Source organism: Myodes glareolus, chromosome 4 (genome assembly GCF_982192425.1).
Source record: "Myodes glareolus chromosome 4, mMyoGla1.1, whole genome shotgun sequence".
Taxonomy (NCBI): domain Eukaryota; kingdom Metazoa; phylum Chordata; class Mammalia; order Rodentia; family Cricetidae; genus Myodes; species Myodes glareolus.
In genome coordinates, this window is record NC_142029.1 from 29,850,521 (window position 1) to 29,868,216 (window position 17,696).

At 47.6% G+C, this 17,696-nt stretch overlaps 1 protein-coding gene across 2 annotated transcripts in view; it reads right to left on the reverse strand.

The window, feature by feature from the left end:
* The window catches only part of Lipc (lipase C, hepatic type), a 138,472-nt gene that overhangs the window by 23,885 nt on the left and 96,891 nt on the right, over positions 1-17,696 (reverse strand). For both annotated transcript variants that reach the window (XM_048424115.3, XM_048424113.3), the window contains exon 3: positions 637-827. In XM_048424115.3, the coding sequence (XP_048280072.3) occupies positions 637-827 (191 nt within the window). The remainder of the gene's footprint in view (positions 1-636; positions 828-17,696) is intronic.

Sequence of the window (17,696 nt, forward strand, 5' to 3'; positions counted from 1 at the left end):
TGATCTCTAGCATTGCATAAAATAGACAGAGTAGCATGCAACTGTTGTTCCAATCCTTGGAGGTGGAGCCAGGAGGAACAGGAGTTAAGGGTCACCCTGCTTACATGATGAGGCCAGCTCTTTAAAAAATAATTTTTAAGTAGTTGATAAAAAATAAATTCTAATCCGTTTGTTGTAGGAGGGGTGGCTTCATTGGCAGAGCACCGGCCTTACCCAGAGCCCGCATTTGATCCTGAGAACCCACATAAAGTTTGCTGATGTGATGCTAGATATGGGTCAAGGTTAAGAGTCTGTACTCCCTTTGTGGAGGACTTGAGTTCTGCTCCCAGCACCCATGCCTGGCAGCACACAATTACCTGTAACTCCAGCTTCAGCGGATCCAGCACCCTCTTCTGGCCTTGGTGGGCACCTGCACTCTCACGCACATACACAGACACACACACACACACACACACACACACACACACACACACACACATAACATTTCCTCTGCCCTGCTTACTCCTGGAACTGAGAAAACTGGGCAGTGTTTCACCAACGCCGTGTGTGAGGTTGGCATTGTTAAGGTCCAGTGCACTAGGAAGAAGGACAGCGAGCAGGAACACACAGAGAATACAGCACGTCAGCACTTCCTACCGACCACCCGTGGATGATCATGACCAGCGGCTGGGAGGTGTTGAAGCCACACTCTCGCAGTGTTTCTGGGCTCTGGACTCGGAGCTGACAGCCTCGGCGATCGTTTTCATCTTTGAAGAGCAGGAATTTGGTCCCCATTTCCTGTGATGGTTTCCTTACTTCAGCAGCTCCATAGCTTTTCCCAAATGGCTCTGGAATACAAAATCAGGATTGTGGATTAAGCCTGGCATGTGTTCCATCAATGCTGACCTTGGGACGGCCCACAGGTGGTTCTGAGCTCCAGCTGATGATTACTGAGAGGTGCTGGGAACCAACATGAACTCCATCTTTGAGGAGCCCAAGGATATTCATGGTGGGATGGGCAGACGGTAGTGGGGAACTTGGGAAGTCCCCACATAAGCGGAGTGACCTAACCTTCTACCTGGTAAGTAGCCAACAAGGCGCTAGCTGCCTGGCTCTGAGGTTTGGGGAATGTAGGTGAGGCCCCTGGGACTGAGGCTGGCACACAGTGAGCTTCACCCCAGGTTACACTGGTAGGAAGAGGCAGCCAGGATTTGAACCCAGGTCTGTCTCCAGGGCTTGAAAGCCAGCAGAGAGAGAGAAGATGTCACTACATGTCACCCCTCAAAGCTCATCCTGTTCTCATTGTAGACATAATATACAACATAAACCTTGAAGGGACTCATTGTAGAACAATAGCGGAGAATCCCAAAAAGGGTGACAGACTGTCCTTGAATGCTAAGAGTTACTGGAGCTGTGTGTATTTGGGGAGTGGGGCATGAAGGATGACTCAGAGACCGGAGAGCTCGTGACCAAAGACACAGAGAGAGGCTGAGCAGGATAGAGCATGGAAGCCAAAGACCTTGGACTTAAAGCAGTGGGGGCTGGGAGGACAGGTCAGTTGGTAATATGCTTGCCTTGCAAGCCTAATGACATATGAGTTCAATCCTCAGTACCCACACATAAGACCAGGCCCTGCAATGTGTGTTTGGCATCCCCGGTTGTTCTGGCTTCATTTCCAGTGCTGTGATAAAATGTCCCGATCAAAGGCTACTTAGGGAAGAAAGGCTTATCTGGTTTATAATTCCCAGTTCCAGTCACCTGTTTGGGAAGTTAAGAGAGGAATTTGAAACAACAGTCACATGACCATTGAAAGCAGAGTGTGAATGAATGTGTGTATGCTTAGCCCTCACTAGCATCCTCTAATCCAGTCCAGGGCTGCAAACTGTCCACTTTCAGGCTAGATCTTCTCTCATCAATTAAGGTAATAAAAACAATCCCAGAGATGCCACAGGCCACCCTGACTGACCTAGGGAATAACCCTTCACTGAAACTCTTCCCAGGTTAGTCTAGGTTGTGTTGACAGTTAAAATTAGCCACCACACAGGTTGTCCTCTGACTTTCACACATATGCTGTGGGGTGTGCTCAAGCTCGCTAACACACAAAGGCCCCCCCCTACATGTACGCCTGTGCGCACACACACACACACCCACACCCACCATACATATACATGAAAAAGCAAACGAGGATGAAAACAGTAGGCATCTCCTGGGGTTGTTACAAAGATTCAAGCGGCTTTGTCAAGTGTTGAGAACAACGCCTACCACAGACTTAGCACCTAGGTAAGAGTGGATTGTGGGACTAAGCTCAGATCCAGCCCTGGCATCTGGTCCTTCTCATCTGCGAATCTTGTCTTTCTGTGAAAATGTACCCCTGCTGGCCTCCCAGAGTCAGTTCCTTCCTGCATATATTGACTCTGGATTTACATCTGAGAACATGTCTTAGCCCAGATGCGCACAGCCTGCCAGCTGAGCAGGATGGAAAAGAGTTTTCAGATAGAAAGCCCAGGGAGAACCGAGCAATCCACTCTCCCCTTCTGCCTTTGGATTCCTTCCCCCGCGCATGCGTGTGAGGAGGGAGACGGCGCTCAGCTAACACATGCTGCTCACCGCTGATGCTCCAGGCCTGGCTGGGTCTGAGCTGGAAGTAGGTGGGAAAGCATATGGCTGCCCTAAGGCTACAGTGAGGATGCCATGGTGGGCGGGACTGGGGAGGTGCCCAGAGAAGATGAAGCTGCGGTGGAGTCTAGGTTGAAGATTTTTCAAACTCACGTCCAAGAGAAAGAAAAGGGAGTCTGATGTGATTCGGCGGAGGATGTACAAGTCAGAGGGATGCTGCGGAGAGGGTCCTCGTGTTGCTTTGCGCAGCTCCAGCACTTAGACATGGGACCCGTGGGAGGGCATGACACAGAGAAAATACTCGACCTTCGTTGAAGAGACTGGCACGGAGACAGAATGATGGTAGTAAACCAAGCAAGATAGGTTAAGTGATTTTGTATTAGATTTTACTTATTTGCATGTGTATTGTATGAATGTATGTGTGTGCCTCGGTACATGTGTGGAGTTCAGAAGGCAACTTTTGGGAGTTGGTTCTCTTTTTCCACCATGTGGGTCCCAAGAATTGACCTCAGGTTGCCAGGCTTGCCTGCAAGTGTCTTTACCCACTGAGCCGTCTCACAGGCCTCAAGACAGATTGTTAAGATAACATCCTAAAACTTACACTGTGAGATCAGGTTGCTGGGAAGGGCCTCAGATCATGTAACATTTGGGGTATTTCCTTCCAGTCCCCCTCCACCCGAGACTTTTGTCCAACACACTAAAAAAAATTCCATTTTTATTTATATGCATATGTGTGAGTATGTCTATGGCTATATGCACATGAAGGCAGGCATCCATAGAGCCCAAGGGCATCAGATTCCCTGGAGCTAGAGTTACAGACAGTTGTGAGCCACCCAACATGGGTTTTGGGAGACTGAATTCGAGTTCTTTGTAAGAGCAGTGTGTGCTCTTAACCACCGACCCATTTCACCGTCTCTCTATAGGTATCTATTTGTCCTTTCTCTGGGATCAAATATGAATGATTTTTAATGCTTCTTCTCCTGCATGGTGGTTTCTCACAGCAGTACAAATTTTTCACAAACATGTTTTTGAAAGGTGGTATGATTTATCTGTTTCATTTATATTTAGTTTGTTGCCAGGTTTTTTTTTTTTCTGTGTTTAGAACAATGCTTCAATGGCCATCTTTATGTTTAAATCTTTGCCAAAATCTATGTGATCTCTAGTAGATATTCCTAAGAACAGTCTTGTTAGTCTTGTTTATAGCTCTGTTTAAGTTCATACACAGTGTTTTCAGCATCTTTTTTTCCCCAGGACTAGGAATCGAACCTGGGGCCTCACACATGTTGGCAAGCACTCTGCTGCTCACCTGCATTTACAGCCTGTGTTTTCAGCATTTTTTTTCTTGTGTGGGATGTTCATGTGTATGTCTGTGTGTTTGTTGGCATGGGTGTGGGTGCATGTGAGGGCGCGCGCGCGCGTGTGTGTGTGTGTGTATGTGTGTACATGAGGTCAGAAGAGGACATTGGATTCCATGGAGCTTGAATTACAGGTAGTTATGAATAGCCTGTTGTTGGTACTGGACACTAAACTCAGGCCCTCTGTAAGAGCAGCAAATGCTCTTAATCACAAAACCATCTCTTCAGTCTCTCACATCTTAAGAGACAAGGACTCCAGTGATATGAAGCCAGATGGTACTGTGGTTTTGAGAGGCAATATCACCTGAAGTAAATGGTCAGCTACTTCAGGAGAATCTACTCCTCTTTCTTGGAAAAGTAGGTGGTGGGGGCATAGGAGACCTAGGGTTGTGGCAGCAAGTTCCCAAGGATGCCAAACACCTTCTCCTTTAGACAAAAGGATTTTTGGATATTATTCCTTGCCTTGATTTTTTTAAAGCCAGCTCCGTGTTAGAAGTTCCTTGGAAATTCATACCAGAACAAATTACTTCCTCTTCTCTTGGGCAAAGACATCATCAGGTGGGTGACTTCGGGCAACCGAGCTAGGCCATCTGGCCTAGGAGAAAGCCAGTTGAAAGCTCTGCTTGGCTTTACTTCCTCTGCTGCAATGCCTGTGCAGGATGCTTCTGCTTGGTTGAGCGCATGCCAGGTGCTTGCCAGGTACTGGATGAAGTTAATGAAGCAAGTGCACGAGATGGAGGCCTCGGGTACTAATGTGCCCCTGCAGAGCTGTTTGCAAAACATCTCTACAAATTCATTATTTAATTGTGCTTGAGTGTGTATATGTGCGAGTGTGTGTGTGTCTGTCTGTTTGTCTGTGTGTGTGTGCTTACCACACTCTTGTTCTGTAAACATGTATTGTTGAAAATATTCCCAGACCTGGCAGGAGTCCTCTGGAAGACCATAATTTCTCAGTGTCCCTGAAACTCTTCCAACCACATCCTCTGCCCAGGATGGAACATTCCCACGAAATAAACGTAGCTGCCACTCTGTGGCTGCTGGCTTCAAGACAATGGTTTAAAGTTGGGCCATGTTGACTTTGGAATTTCTTGTGTGGGGCTTAGGCATTGTAGCTCAGTTGGTAGAGTGCTTGCCTAGCCTTCGCAAAGCCCTGGGCTCATTCCTAGCACTGCATAAGCCCAATGTGGCGGCACAAGTTGTAATCCTAGCCATTGGAAGCAGGAGGCAGGAGGATTAGATTCTCAAGATCATCCTTAGCTACACAGGGAGTTTGAGGCCAGCCTGAGTTACATGAGACCCTGTCTCACAAAGGGGGAGATGGTTGAAGAGATAGTTCAAAGGTTAAGATTGCAAACTGCTCTTGTAGAGGATCTGAATTGGATTCCTAGCATCCACTTCAGGTGACTCACAACTACCTAGGACTTCGGCTTCAGAAGATCTGATGCCTCTGACCTCCTTGGACAACTGTACTCAGGTGCAATATGCCCACGCAGAGACACTCCTGTACACATAATTAAGATAATAAAAACAAATATTTTTAAAAGCACATGAATTGGGAACGCTATTCTCAGGCTTCTGGCTTCTTTTTTCCTATCTGGTCCTGTAGAAGTCCATTAGGAATCCTCCTCTGGGCCTAGCTTGTTGATGCGCGGTGGAGCACAGTGCTGGAGAATGTCAGAGGCCGGTGCTCTGTAGCCAATCTGCCTGGCTTGAGTCCCAGTTCTGCTGCTAAGGCTCCGTGGCCTTAACCTCTCAGTCTCCTCTCTAATAACAGACTAACTGAAGCACCCCCACTAGGATTATTGTAAGTCAGAGGTGAAAACACATTGTTTCCCATGGATGTCCAACCTCTTGGCTTCTCTGGGCCACACTGGATGAAAAAGAATCATTTTGGGCCACACAGTGGTATCCAGCCTGTGGGTTTAGAGAGAGTATATATGTTTATCTTTTCTGACACTGGGGTACGAAGTTCATGTAGGAGACCTAAGAGTTCAGTTACAAAACCATAAAATAAAAACAGATCCCCCCTAAATACACACAAATCTCATAATGGTTAAAGAACTTTACAGTTTTTTGTTGGGTGGCATCTATAGCTATGCTGAGAGGACCTGCTTGAAACTAAATGGAGGGAAAGAGTTAAGTCTCCTCTTTAAATCCCCTGAAATCCTGATCCTCCAGCTTTCACCTCTACAGTGTGTGCACATATGTATGTATGTGCATGTGTCTATGTGTCTACATGCATGTGTACTTCCATGCAGGTGCATGTGTGTCTGTTTCTGTGTGTCATGTGTGCATGTGTGGTGTGCCTGTGTGTATATGTATGTGAACTTGAGTGTGAGTGTGTGTGTGCCTCTCCCACCCTGTTTTAGGCAGTGGTGGGGAATGAACCATGAATCAATGAAAAGAGAGACTGGATTTAATCAGGGTCATTTATATAGACTGACAAGGGGCCTGCGACTTTTGAGGAGGGATAGGCACATCTAACTCTTCCACTTGTCAAGCAGCCAACAGGAGGTATAGAGAATGGCTTTCACTAGTAAGAGTTAGCCACAAGCCAACTTCCTGGAGTCCTAGTCCCAGAAAAGATCTCTGGGAACTTTCTAGAAAGAACTCAGTGGGAATCTGTGTGTTAGGTGGGAGCTCTTACCCCACTCAGCCATGCTTTTCCAGTCTCCACACTGCAACCTCAGTACTTTGGTTTCTAAATTTTCTTTTATATTTTTAAATTTTATTTTTTTGTGTATAAAGGTATGAGTTGCACATATGTGCACCACCTGAGTGCAGTGTCCAAGGATGTTGGATGAAAGTGTTGGATCTTCCTGAAACCACCATGTTGTAGATGATTGGAAACCACCGTGTGGGTGATGGGAATTGAACCCAAGTCCTCTGCAAGAGAAGCAAGTTCTCTTAACCACCAAGCCTTCTCTCCAGCCCTGCCATGGTTCTTTGAAGCTGGCTTCAGGGAAGTATTTACACTTCAGAAATTGATGGAGTCTAAAACTCAGCTTTGAATTTAATTCCTTTTGACAATGTGTTTAATGTGTGGGTATGGGTCTGCATGTGTGGTGTGTATGTGTGCTGTGCATGTGTGGTGGTCAGAGGATGACCTTGAGGGTCTGCATGTGTGGTGGTCAGAGGATGACCTGTGGGAACTGATTCTCTCCTACTCCATGGTTTGGTGGTTGTAGTTCAGGTCACTAGGCTGGACAACAAGCATCCTTACCACTAAGCCAACTTGCAGGTCCTAGACAATTGTTTCGATGAGTTTAGGCTTCCGCAAAAGATAGAGAAATATACTGGATTCAGATGGCTTCTGCTTCCAGCCCTGAAAATCCCTCAGAGATAAGGAATGGTGGGAATGAGATGAATTCTAAGTAATATCTCGACAAATGGTTGTTTTATGCTGTGGGGGCTCCTTTGGCTCCTTCAGTCAATAGCCTTCAAGGATCTGAAGGAGCTCCCACGGCAGTTTTTTGTGAGGGTGTGGGATCTGATCCACCTGTTACCCATGAGGAGAAAAGCAGGGCATGGGCTTCTGCCCCAAGTGCAACCTCCTCTGTGGCTATGGGGGTAGCTGATCTTTGATCTAGAGTTTATCATCTGTGGACAATCTACCTACTGAGCAGTAGATGGGCTGAATTTGAATTTGTGCCTGCAGTGGCCCTGTGTGGTGGGTGGTTCCTGTTTATTTATTGGCTCACTTCCTCATTCACCCCTCCCTGTATCTACACTTGTGTGTGCTCCCCACTTTCCAACAGCAGAAATCTGTCTTATGGTTAACTAGTTTCTGGAGCAAGTTTAGTTTTTAGTTGTTTTGCTTTGTTGTTTTTTTTCTTATTTAAAATTGTATCTGTTGCATAAAAACTGAGTTAACAATAGAAAATAGAATTTTAAAAATACCTTACAAACTTACTCTCCAACAGATAGACTTCTTGTGTTTCTGTGTTCCTAGTCAGCATGCAGAAGTAAATATACATTTTTACACAACTGTGAAGGTGACCTTTTTATCTTTTCATTTCACAAAACACAATAAGCATTCCTCCATGTTTCTGTGGTGTTAGTGTTCACTTTTCAAGGCTGAGTAAATGTCACTTGGGGAGTGTTTGCTAATGTGTGTATCCTCTTCGCTGTCACAGGATAAGGGGTATATTCCTGACTGGTCACTTTTATAAACTTAACTTTACAGAGACTATTTCTTCTTAGAGAATTGCTCCCCCCAGGATGGCTGGCTGCTGTGAGAGGACGTGATTAATCGGCATTGCTGTTTTGACATGCTGGTAAAGCATCTTACAGCTAAAACCCTCTCTAGGTGTCAGCTGGACTTCCTTCTGGACCAAGGAATCCATGCTGGCTACTCTTACATCAGTTCCACACGCAAATTAGAGCTATCCAAAACGAGGGAACCTCCACTGAGAAAATGTGTCTATAAGATCCGGCAGTAGGACAGTTTCTTCATTAGTGATTGATGGAAGAGGGCCCAGCCTATGTGGGTGGAGCCATCCCTGGCCTGGTGGACCTGGGTTCTATGAAAAAGAAGACTGAACAAGCCAGGGGGAGCAAGTCAATAAAGCAGCACTCCTCCACGGCCTCTGCATCAGCTCCTGCCTCCAGGACTCTGTCCTGCTTGAGTTCCTGCCCTGACTTCCTTCCGTGATGTACTGGAAGAGTAAGCCAAATCACCCCTTTCTTCTCAAACTTGCTCTTTAGTTATGGTGTTTCATCACAGGAACAGAAACCCTAATCAGGACAGAACTCATGTGGAAGCCAAGAGGTCTCATTAAAGGTGATGATGGGGCTGGAGGCATGGCTCAGCTATTAAAGTACTTGCCATGCAAGTGTGACGACCTGATGCTGGGTCTCTAGACCAGGACTGAAAAGCTAGGCGTGGCAGCACAGGCCTGCAATGCCAGTGTTGGAGAGGCAGACATGGGAGGACGCTTGTGGCTTGCTGGCCAGCTAGTTTAGCTGACTCTGAAGGTCCCAGGTTTAGCGAGAGACCTTGGGTTCTAGTTTGTTTTCTGTTGTAATAAACACATGATAAAGAGCAGCTTGGGGAGACATGGACTCATCCCATCTAACGTTTCTGGGTCACGGTCCATCACTGAGGGAAGCCAGGGCAGGAACTCATGGAGGAATGCTTCTTGATGGGTCCTTCGATAACTCTCTGGCTTGCTCAGCAAGCTTTCTCATACAGCCCAGTCCTACCTACCTGGAGGATGCTGCAGCCCCACTGTGGGCTCTCACAGCAATCCTCAATCAAGATGATTAGACAAGCCACAGGTCAGACTGATGGAGGCAATTTTTCTGTTGAGGTTCCCTCTTCCTAGGTGAGTTTGGGTTGTGTCAATTGTGACAATAAAAACTAGCATGCCCACTCGGTCTCAGAAAATGAGGTGTAGAATGATATAGGAAGATATATGACCTCTGACCTCCACAGCATGCACACACCAGTGTACGCGCACCACCCATATATGTGTACATACAAACATGTACACACGTACGTGTATACCCACATACACAGATGCACAGTAAATGAAAGTGATGTGGGGTGAGTAAGATGGAGGACACAGGACTCGATATAAAATGGTGAAAATATTTAAAAAGTCAATATAAATAGAGGTATGTTTGTGGGACTGTCACATTCTTGTCTCTTGATGTCCCTTCTCATCCAAGCCTCGTGACATCCCTATGAAAAAGGAGTTATCCAAACTCAGGGAGGTTAAGAGTATTGACCACAGTCATACAGGAAGCAGATGTGCTGGGCTCAAGCTTGGCCAGTCTTTGATCTAGTTCTTTATAAAATTTTCTTTTTATTGTTCATTATCACTGTGTGGGCGTGGGGCATGTGTATGCATGCGTGCATGCCATGGTGTGCATGTGGAGGTCAGAGGACAACTTTTGGGGGAGTCTGGTCTCTTTTTCCACCATGAGTTCCTGACATTGAATTAAGGCTGTCAGACTTACATAGTAAGTACTTTTACGTGCGGAGCTATATTGTCAACCCAGATCTCCCTGCAACCCACTGCCACCATTTCCCTAAATGGTCTGCACAGACAGCCATTTCATCCTCACAGTGCCCGGAGGTAAGTGCTGTTGTGGTCTTTAGGGAGGTTAAATAACTGGATGTAGGGCTCAGAAGCAGGCTCGAAGAGACCCAGTTCCTGCGTATGCTCCACTGGGACCTGAAGGTGTTCCTTCAGAATTCTGGAAGCCAAGTCAGCCCTGGGACAGACCCATTCACCTGCTTGGCCAAGCCTGCAGGAAGCACTCTTGAACATGAAGTCCACAACACTTTTGATAACTGTTCTCCAGTGGTGGGAAATGTGACCCCTCCATGGCAGGTGTAGAGACCTCATAGAGGACCAGTCTCCAGGAGAAGGCATTTCCACAATACAGATGCTGAACCTTTTAAGTTAATTACCTACCTTAAAAAGAAGTGTGCATGTGTGCGTGCATGTGTGTGTGTGTGTGTGTGTGTCTGTCTGTCTGTCTGTCTGTGATGAACAACTTTGTGGAATCCGTTTTCCCCTTCCACCTCTAGGTATATTCTGGGAATTGAACTCAGGCCACTGGGCTTGTGTGGCAACCACTTTACCCACTGAGCCATCTCCTGTCTTCCTCCCGACAAGGCCTCACATGTCCCAGGCTGAGCTCAGACTTACTATAGACCCAAGAAAGGTCTTGAACTTCTCATCCTCTTGCTCCAGTTTCCCAGGTCAGGAATTACAGACATGTCCCCACACCCAGTTTGTGCAGTGCTGGGGATAAAACCCAAGGCATTATGCAGACTGGGCAAGTGAGCCACACCCCTGGCCTGAGCAGGTTCCTTTTTGAGTCTGTACAGTACATTTCCTTTTATAGACTATCTGACTTTGGGCACTCTAGAACTTTCTCTTCCTATGAACCCTCATAAGGCTGATGTTCCTATGCCTCCCTTGTGCAGGAAGATCCCTCCTACATGTGTCTTCAAGAGACCTTTGACCCCGAGCAAGCGCTCTCACTTCTCACTTGGACAATAAGGGTTTTGAAACACCTACTTTGTGAACCACTGGGTCACTCCGAGGTCTCCTGGGTGATATAGTGAGGCACACTAAGGTTCTTGACTCAACCAGAGCAGGGTTCTAACCCTAAAAACCAGCTGGATCCAGATTTCCATCCCTGACAATCAAAAACCTTGGAGAAACTCATGTGAGTGCTAAGGCCACCGTAGGCTTTCAGTACGGGAAGATCCAGGGGGAAGGTTTCCTCGAGGTCAGAGTTAACCAAGTAAAAGGGGAAGTGGCAGTCAGGGCATTGGTGCTGCTCTGACCTGCAGGTGTGTTCTCTTAGGGCTGCAGCTGGCTCTGGTCTGCAGGTGCACCCCATCTCTGAGCTGCTCCTGGCTGTGCTCGTAGGTGCACCCCATCTCAGAACTGCAGCTGCCTTCTGTTCCAAAGATGAATGCTTGTGCCATCAGAACAGCATAAGGCATTAACTTGGCTAAATACTCCAAGATTATGCTGTAAGGCAGAAGTCGTCCAAGTATGGGAAGTGTGTGCTGAAGCATGAGGGATGTGCTCTTCGGAGTGGGGGCCTGGCTGGAACTGGGCCTCATCCATCCCTGACCCTCACTAGGGCTTCCCTGTAGAAAAGCCCGGGCTGAGATCACCAGCTGAGGTGTACTTTTAGACAGAGAGGGCCCAACTCCATTGCATTCTTTTTTTTTTTTTTGTCCTTTTTTAAAACAGGGTCACATGTAGCCCAGGCTGGCCTCAAACTCCCTGTGCAGTTGAGGATCATCTGAAACTCCGCACCCTCCTGCCTCCATCTCAGGAACGCACCACTACACTGAATTTATGCAGTACTGGGGATCGAACCCAGGGCTCTGTGCTTGCTAAGAAAGCACTCAACCAACTGACCTATACTTACATGCCCTGCCCTCATACAGTCTCCTGAGTGCTGAGCCACTGCACTTAGCTGGAGCCTGGAGGTCCATGCATCCCCTACCCCCGTTTCTGTCAGAGCTCATGTCAGCTCTCTTCTCTGGTGTGACCCACAGTTCCCTCCAGATACTTGGCTGTTCTCCACCCAAGTCTTCACCACCCTGCTCAGCAGTTTTCTGTGAGGTTTGTGAATTCTGTATTCTTTAGGTAGGACTGGCTTGATGGGGTTCTTCTGTGCCAGGAGAAGGGGGATTCCTGCTGTCTAGTTCACCTATGTTTGGTTCTTTGGGTGATAGGTGATGGAGCCTGCAGCCAGTTCGAAGGCTGCTGAGCTGAGTCCCTTCTTCTGTTGGCCTCGGGGTCCAAAGGAGGAAATCCAGTGGCCAGACTAGACTCTCAGTCTCCATCCTAACAGGGAAGTGAGACACAACCGGTCAGCTTGCTGCCCTTGACTCCGACTGAGAGATCATTGCCCTTCTAGTCTTTGCAGTCTTTATCCAATTTGTGTTGCGTGGTCTTAGCTTACAGACTCCTTGGCACCCTGCCCAGGGCAGTTGACTTGGGAAGCCTTTGAGCCTGCATTATCATGGGATGCCTTGTCTTTTGTGGTTAAGAAAAGGAGCCTGGGCCTGTGAGATGGCTCAGTGGGTAAAGGCACTTTCTGCCATGCCTGATGACCTGAGTTGAGTATGGGAGCTCACAGGGTGGAGGCTGAAACTTCTGATTCTTCAAAGTTGTCCTCTAACAGGACGCTGGTGGTGCATACCTTTAATCTCAACAGTTGGGAGGCTGAAGCTGGAGGATCTCTGTGACTTCAAGGCCAGCCTGGACTCAGAGAGTTCCAGGACAGCCAGAGTTCCACAGAGAAATCCTGTCTCACCCCTCCAAAGGAAGGGCGGGGTTTGTCCTTTAACCTCCACATGCACACTGGCATGTTCACTGATGCATGGGTACACCTTGGGCAAGTTTACAGGTAGCGCTGTATAACACTGCATAGCACGGCAATGTACTGCATAGCACGGCATAGGACTCTAAGTAAAGGAGACAGACATGTAAAGCCCTGCCTGCAGTTCCTGGTGTAGTAATTTCACAGAAAAGGGAATGCGGATGATCTTTAACACACGGGGAGATCCGAACCTCAAACCTCAGGTGAGAAACACAAATTGAAGGTATGCTGATACAATCTCACTGTTTGAGGGGTACGCATTTCTACTTGACCGCATACCTTCTTGACAGTCTGGAAGAATGAAAAACTGTGTAAACTCCCAAGGAGAGGCAGGCAGGTTACAAAAGCTACAAAAGCATTCATTCTCTACCTCCTTCTCCAGAGCTCTGGGCTGAACCCCAGGTCTTACACACGCTACAGGAGTGCTCTCCTATTGAGCTATATCACAACTCTGAAACACGTTGATTTTGGAAAAAAAAAAAAAACAACTCATTTATTTATTTAGGTGTTGATCACGCTCTAGCACTCCTGTGCAGGCCAGAAGACAATGTACAGAGCTGTTTCTCTCCTTCCACCATGTGTCCTGGGGATTGATCGCAGGTCCTCAGGCTTGGGCTTGGCAGCAAACACCTTTACCAGCTGAGCCATCTTAGCGATCCCTAAATATATTTACTCAGTATTCACTTTCTGGGAACTTACTCTGTGGATCTGCCTGTACATTTATGAAATATAATGAATACAGAACCATTCCCAATTGTATCATCTATAATTATAAAATACTGAAAATGTCCCCAGTGTCCATGTAGAGTTCAGATCACTAATCAGAGACAAATCCCTTGGTGCCAGTCTGGAAAGATCTCTAGAATGTACTGCTTAGTGGTGATCATTTGTACCAAATGCTGGCTAGGCTGCCCGTGATGCCTTTTGGGGTGGGGGTACTACAGTAAATACAGACAGATTTGCTTTCATCTGTGTGAAGAAACACCAACAAGATACAGAAGAGGGAAGGAGAGGGAAGATAAGGCTGCAAATCTGTTCTCGTCTGAACTTGTTTAACTTGTAAGCCATGGGGAGAGTCACCTCTTTTTTTTTGTTTTTGTAACAGAGTCTGACTGGATCTGTGACTGGGATCAAGGTGGTCATTCTTCTGCCTCAGCCTTCCAAGTGAATTATAGGCACAAACTACCCCACCTGCTGGAACATTCATCTCTTTAAAATTTAATGTTCACTAACTTAAGTAAAAGTTCATGGCTTGTTGCTTCTTGCTTCAGTTTTCCATGATGACTGTTTAAAGACTTCTCAGCTGCTCATGAAGTTTGCCCCAAAGCACTCTGGGAGCTGACCTCTCTCTGCCTGTGAAGCCCAAGAGTCTTCATAGTTTCCCATCCAGATAGATGCCTGGATATTGTGTCTGATATCCAGACACCTAGACACTCAGACACCCAGACATCGTGACATAACACACACTGTGGCTGTTGAATGGTTCTTTAGGAGGCCACGCTCTCTGAGACAGGCCTGAGAGAGCAGGGTGACCCAAGAGGCTAAAGATGGCCCCACAGGGAACTTCCCATGTGGGTAACATCCTCCCTGGGCAGAACTGGTCCTGGAAGATGGACAAGTGCTTAGTGTCAAGGAGCAAAGTATACTAGGGGCAGACAGAGCAGCAAGGGTTGGGTGGGGGCTTGGAGGTGCCTGCACTGTTGGTGGAGCTTTGGGAGGGTTGCAGGAAGACAGGCCTGCTGAGAATGCCCTCATTCTTCCCTGGACCTTTCCTCCTTTGTTCTGGGGGGGGGGGTAGGGATGGGGGGAGGTGGGGGGGTGGGTAGGGGTGGGTAGGGGTGGGGGTGTGGGGGGGGGTGGGGGAGTGGGTAGGGGTGGGGGGGTGGTCCCTCTGCCCCTCAGAAGCCTGACACAGACCTTCCAGGGTGGACTTGGCCCTTTGCAGGTGTTGGCTTCATGACCAGGCTCTGAGCAGTACGCGTGTTATGAATTCATGGATTCTGGCACCCAGCATAAGGCCTGAACATTGGTGAGCTAACTAGCTGAACTAAATTAACATGATAATTCCATTTTTCTGCCCTTTCTAGGGAAAGATTTGTCTCAATGAGCTAATACCAGGAGGAGGGAAGCCTAGAGGTGGCCTACCTGCTTCCCTTCTAATACCCACCCCCTTTCCTGGAGTTAGGAGCTGTTGGTACATTACCACAGCCGTCTCGTTCTCTGTGTACCTTCTAAGAACAGGCTGGGCAGAAGGCATTGCAGGTAAGAAGAAAGTTCTGGGCATTCTCTGAAATCATGGGTAGTCCTTTCCTTCAAAGCCCTCTAGACACATCCCATTTTTCCTCCTCCCTTCCTTCCTCTCTGATTCTTTATTTTAAGCAATTTAATTAATTAATTAATTAATTAATTAGTTGCTTTTTGAGATAGGTTCTTTCTGTGGAGTCCTGGCTGTCCTGGAGCTTGCCATGTAGGCCGGGCTGGTCTCGAACTCCCAGAGACCCTCCCGCCTCTGCCTCCCAAGTGCTGGGACTAAAGGCGTGCGCCACCACCCTTGGCTTTAGTTAAGCTTTTCAATTACATTAAAAACAATGGTTTTTATGATGCCTTTTCTGATTTTTAGAATTTTAGCTGTTTCTGGAGGTACCAGAATGGGTTATGTGTGTTAAGAACTTTGTGGCCATGTGACTTTGGGGCCGCGTTAAGTGACTTTAACGGGGGCTTTCTGCTGGCCAGAAAGACACTTTAGGAAGCTGCTGCTTTCGGGGTAATCTTTCCTAGGAAACAATGACAGACAGCGGCTCTCAGATGCAATGTCTGTGGTGACTCTCAGGCGCAATGTCTGTGGTGCCAACTTCCCCCGGTTGCTGCATTCCTTTTATATGGCTGGGTCTTTCTGGACTCTTGGGGAAATTCTGGCTGTGAGCAGCTTCCTGTGTGCCCTTGTCCCACAGAGCTTCCGGAAACCTTCGGTGTTAATGTGTCATTCCAGGATGACAGGAGCAGTCTGTTGCCCTGAACTCACCCCTCCCAGGGCTACCTGGCCTCTTCCCCTAGATATGATAGCTCTTGACGCTTGTGTATTTCCTTTCAGCATGTCTGTGCACGTATATGTTAGCTACAGGGGATCTTTTGGTTAAATACGGGGAATGAATGGGAAAAACATACTTGAAAGCAGTGCTTTAGGTGGCTGGGAAGTAATTGGTTAAGTAGTCAAATGCAGCAATTTTCAGTCACTGGGTTTAGTACCCATGCCTGAGAGCCTATGGAAGTGGTTAGGGCCTTCTGTGGGAATGAGGAGGGGATGCAGGAGTGGGAGGGCAGGTTCCCAGGCTGCCCACTTCTACTTTTTCAACACAAGTATCATTGTTTTTGGGTTCTACCATTTTCTGATGGAGAGTCTGCTTGTAAAAAGGCCTCCATGGCCAATACAGGTTCAAAACACAAATCTAAACCAGCTACTTCTAAATAAATAAATAAATAAGTGAGGTGGCATGAGATGGCTCAGAGGGTAAAGGTACTTGCTACCAAGCCTGAACCTGGGTTTGATCCCTGGGATCTACATGGTGGAAGCAGAAAACCAGCTCTTGCAAACTGTACTGACTCCACATGCGTACTCTGTGGTACACACAGGCTCCACCCTGAAAAGAAATAAGCGAAGCAAACAAAACCCAAAGCCTGCCCCATAGTGAGATGTGGAAAGATGAAGCTGGATGCTGGATACACACTCCTGCACCTGCTTGTTGGTTTCAGAATCAGCCAGTTTCCAAAGGGAAGAATAAAAGAAAGCAAGGGACAAGTGACGGTGAAGACACCATGCAGACCATCCAGAGGCAGTGCTGGAGAAAGGTAAAGAGAAAACCGGTTCTTCTCTGCTCTGTGTCATTGAGGTTCTCGAGTGAGGCCTTCAGATGTAAAGAAATGCAGGCTGGGAGCAAGGGCTGCCGTGCCAAGAATAACTCTGGAGGAGACAGTACAATCCCCAGTCTCCAGTAAAATGAACTCCATGATCAACTCCGCTGTGCTCTGTAAATATTCTATCCGCTGATAAAGAGCTCGGCAAATAGAGGCGGCGCCTAAGTACAGCTCCCAGAGCAGAAACTAGACGAGAGAGAGGCGAATGCCTGTCTCAGTGGCTGGGCTGAGGAAGGAGCTTCTGTTGCGACATCACTTACACAGACTCAGCACTCAGTGTAGTGGCAGGCGAGCTCAAGGGGGCAACAGAGCAGGCTGCCAAGCTCTTCTCAATCATTCCTGTGCCCAGCAGTGTGGCTCCTTTAATAACAGAGCTATTTGTACAAACTGTGCACTTCCTGTCTGGCCTGCCCTGGTCATTGCCCTCTTACAAAAATGTTCTGACATGGGCAGAATCACCTGCGGGACTGGAACTCACACCCACTTGGCTCCGGAGTCACCTTTCATTTTCAAGGACAGAAAGCTTATTTGTAAGAAGTGTATAGGAAGTCATGATCATCTTAACTGTATAGCTCTGTAAACCTGTTTACAAGCAGGATGGATTCCCTCAGGATCAGGACAGAGGTTTCCATGCCCAGAAGGCCCCCTCAGCCAACTCTAGCAATACCATCACCAGTTATACCCACCACTGCCTTAGATCACTGGGAACACATTTCTACCGTTCTTCAACTTTGGGTCAATGGATTCCCACGGTAGGTTCTCTTTTGTGCCTGGCTGCTTTTTCCAACACTGTGGGAGGTGCTACGTGTACAGAGCCTGAGTCTTGCCATACTGGCATGTTCCATGCTGCCTCCCAGCAGTGACTCCTTCAGAGTGGCTCAGATGGGGGGTGTGGGCTGAGCCTTTGTGGGCAGAGTGAGAACAGCAGGCTGACTTCAGAGGTGGGCTGCGAAGGGAGGACTTTTA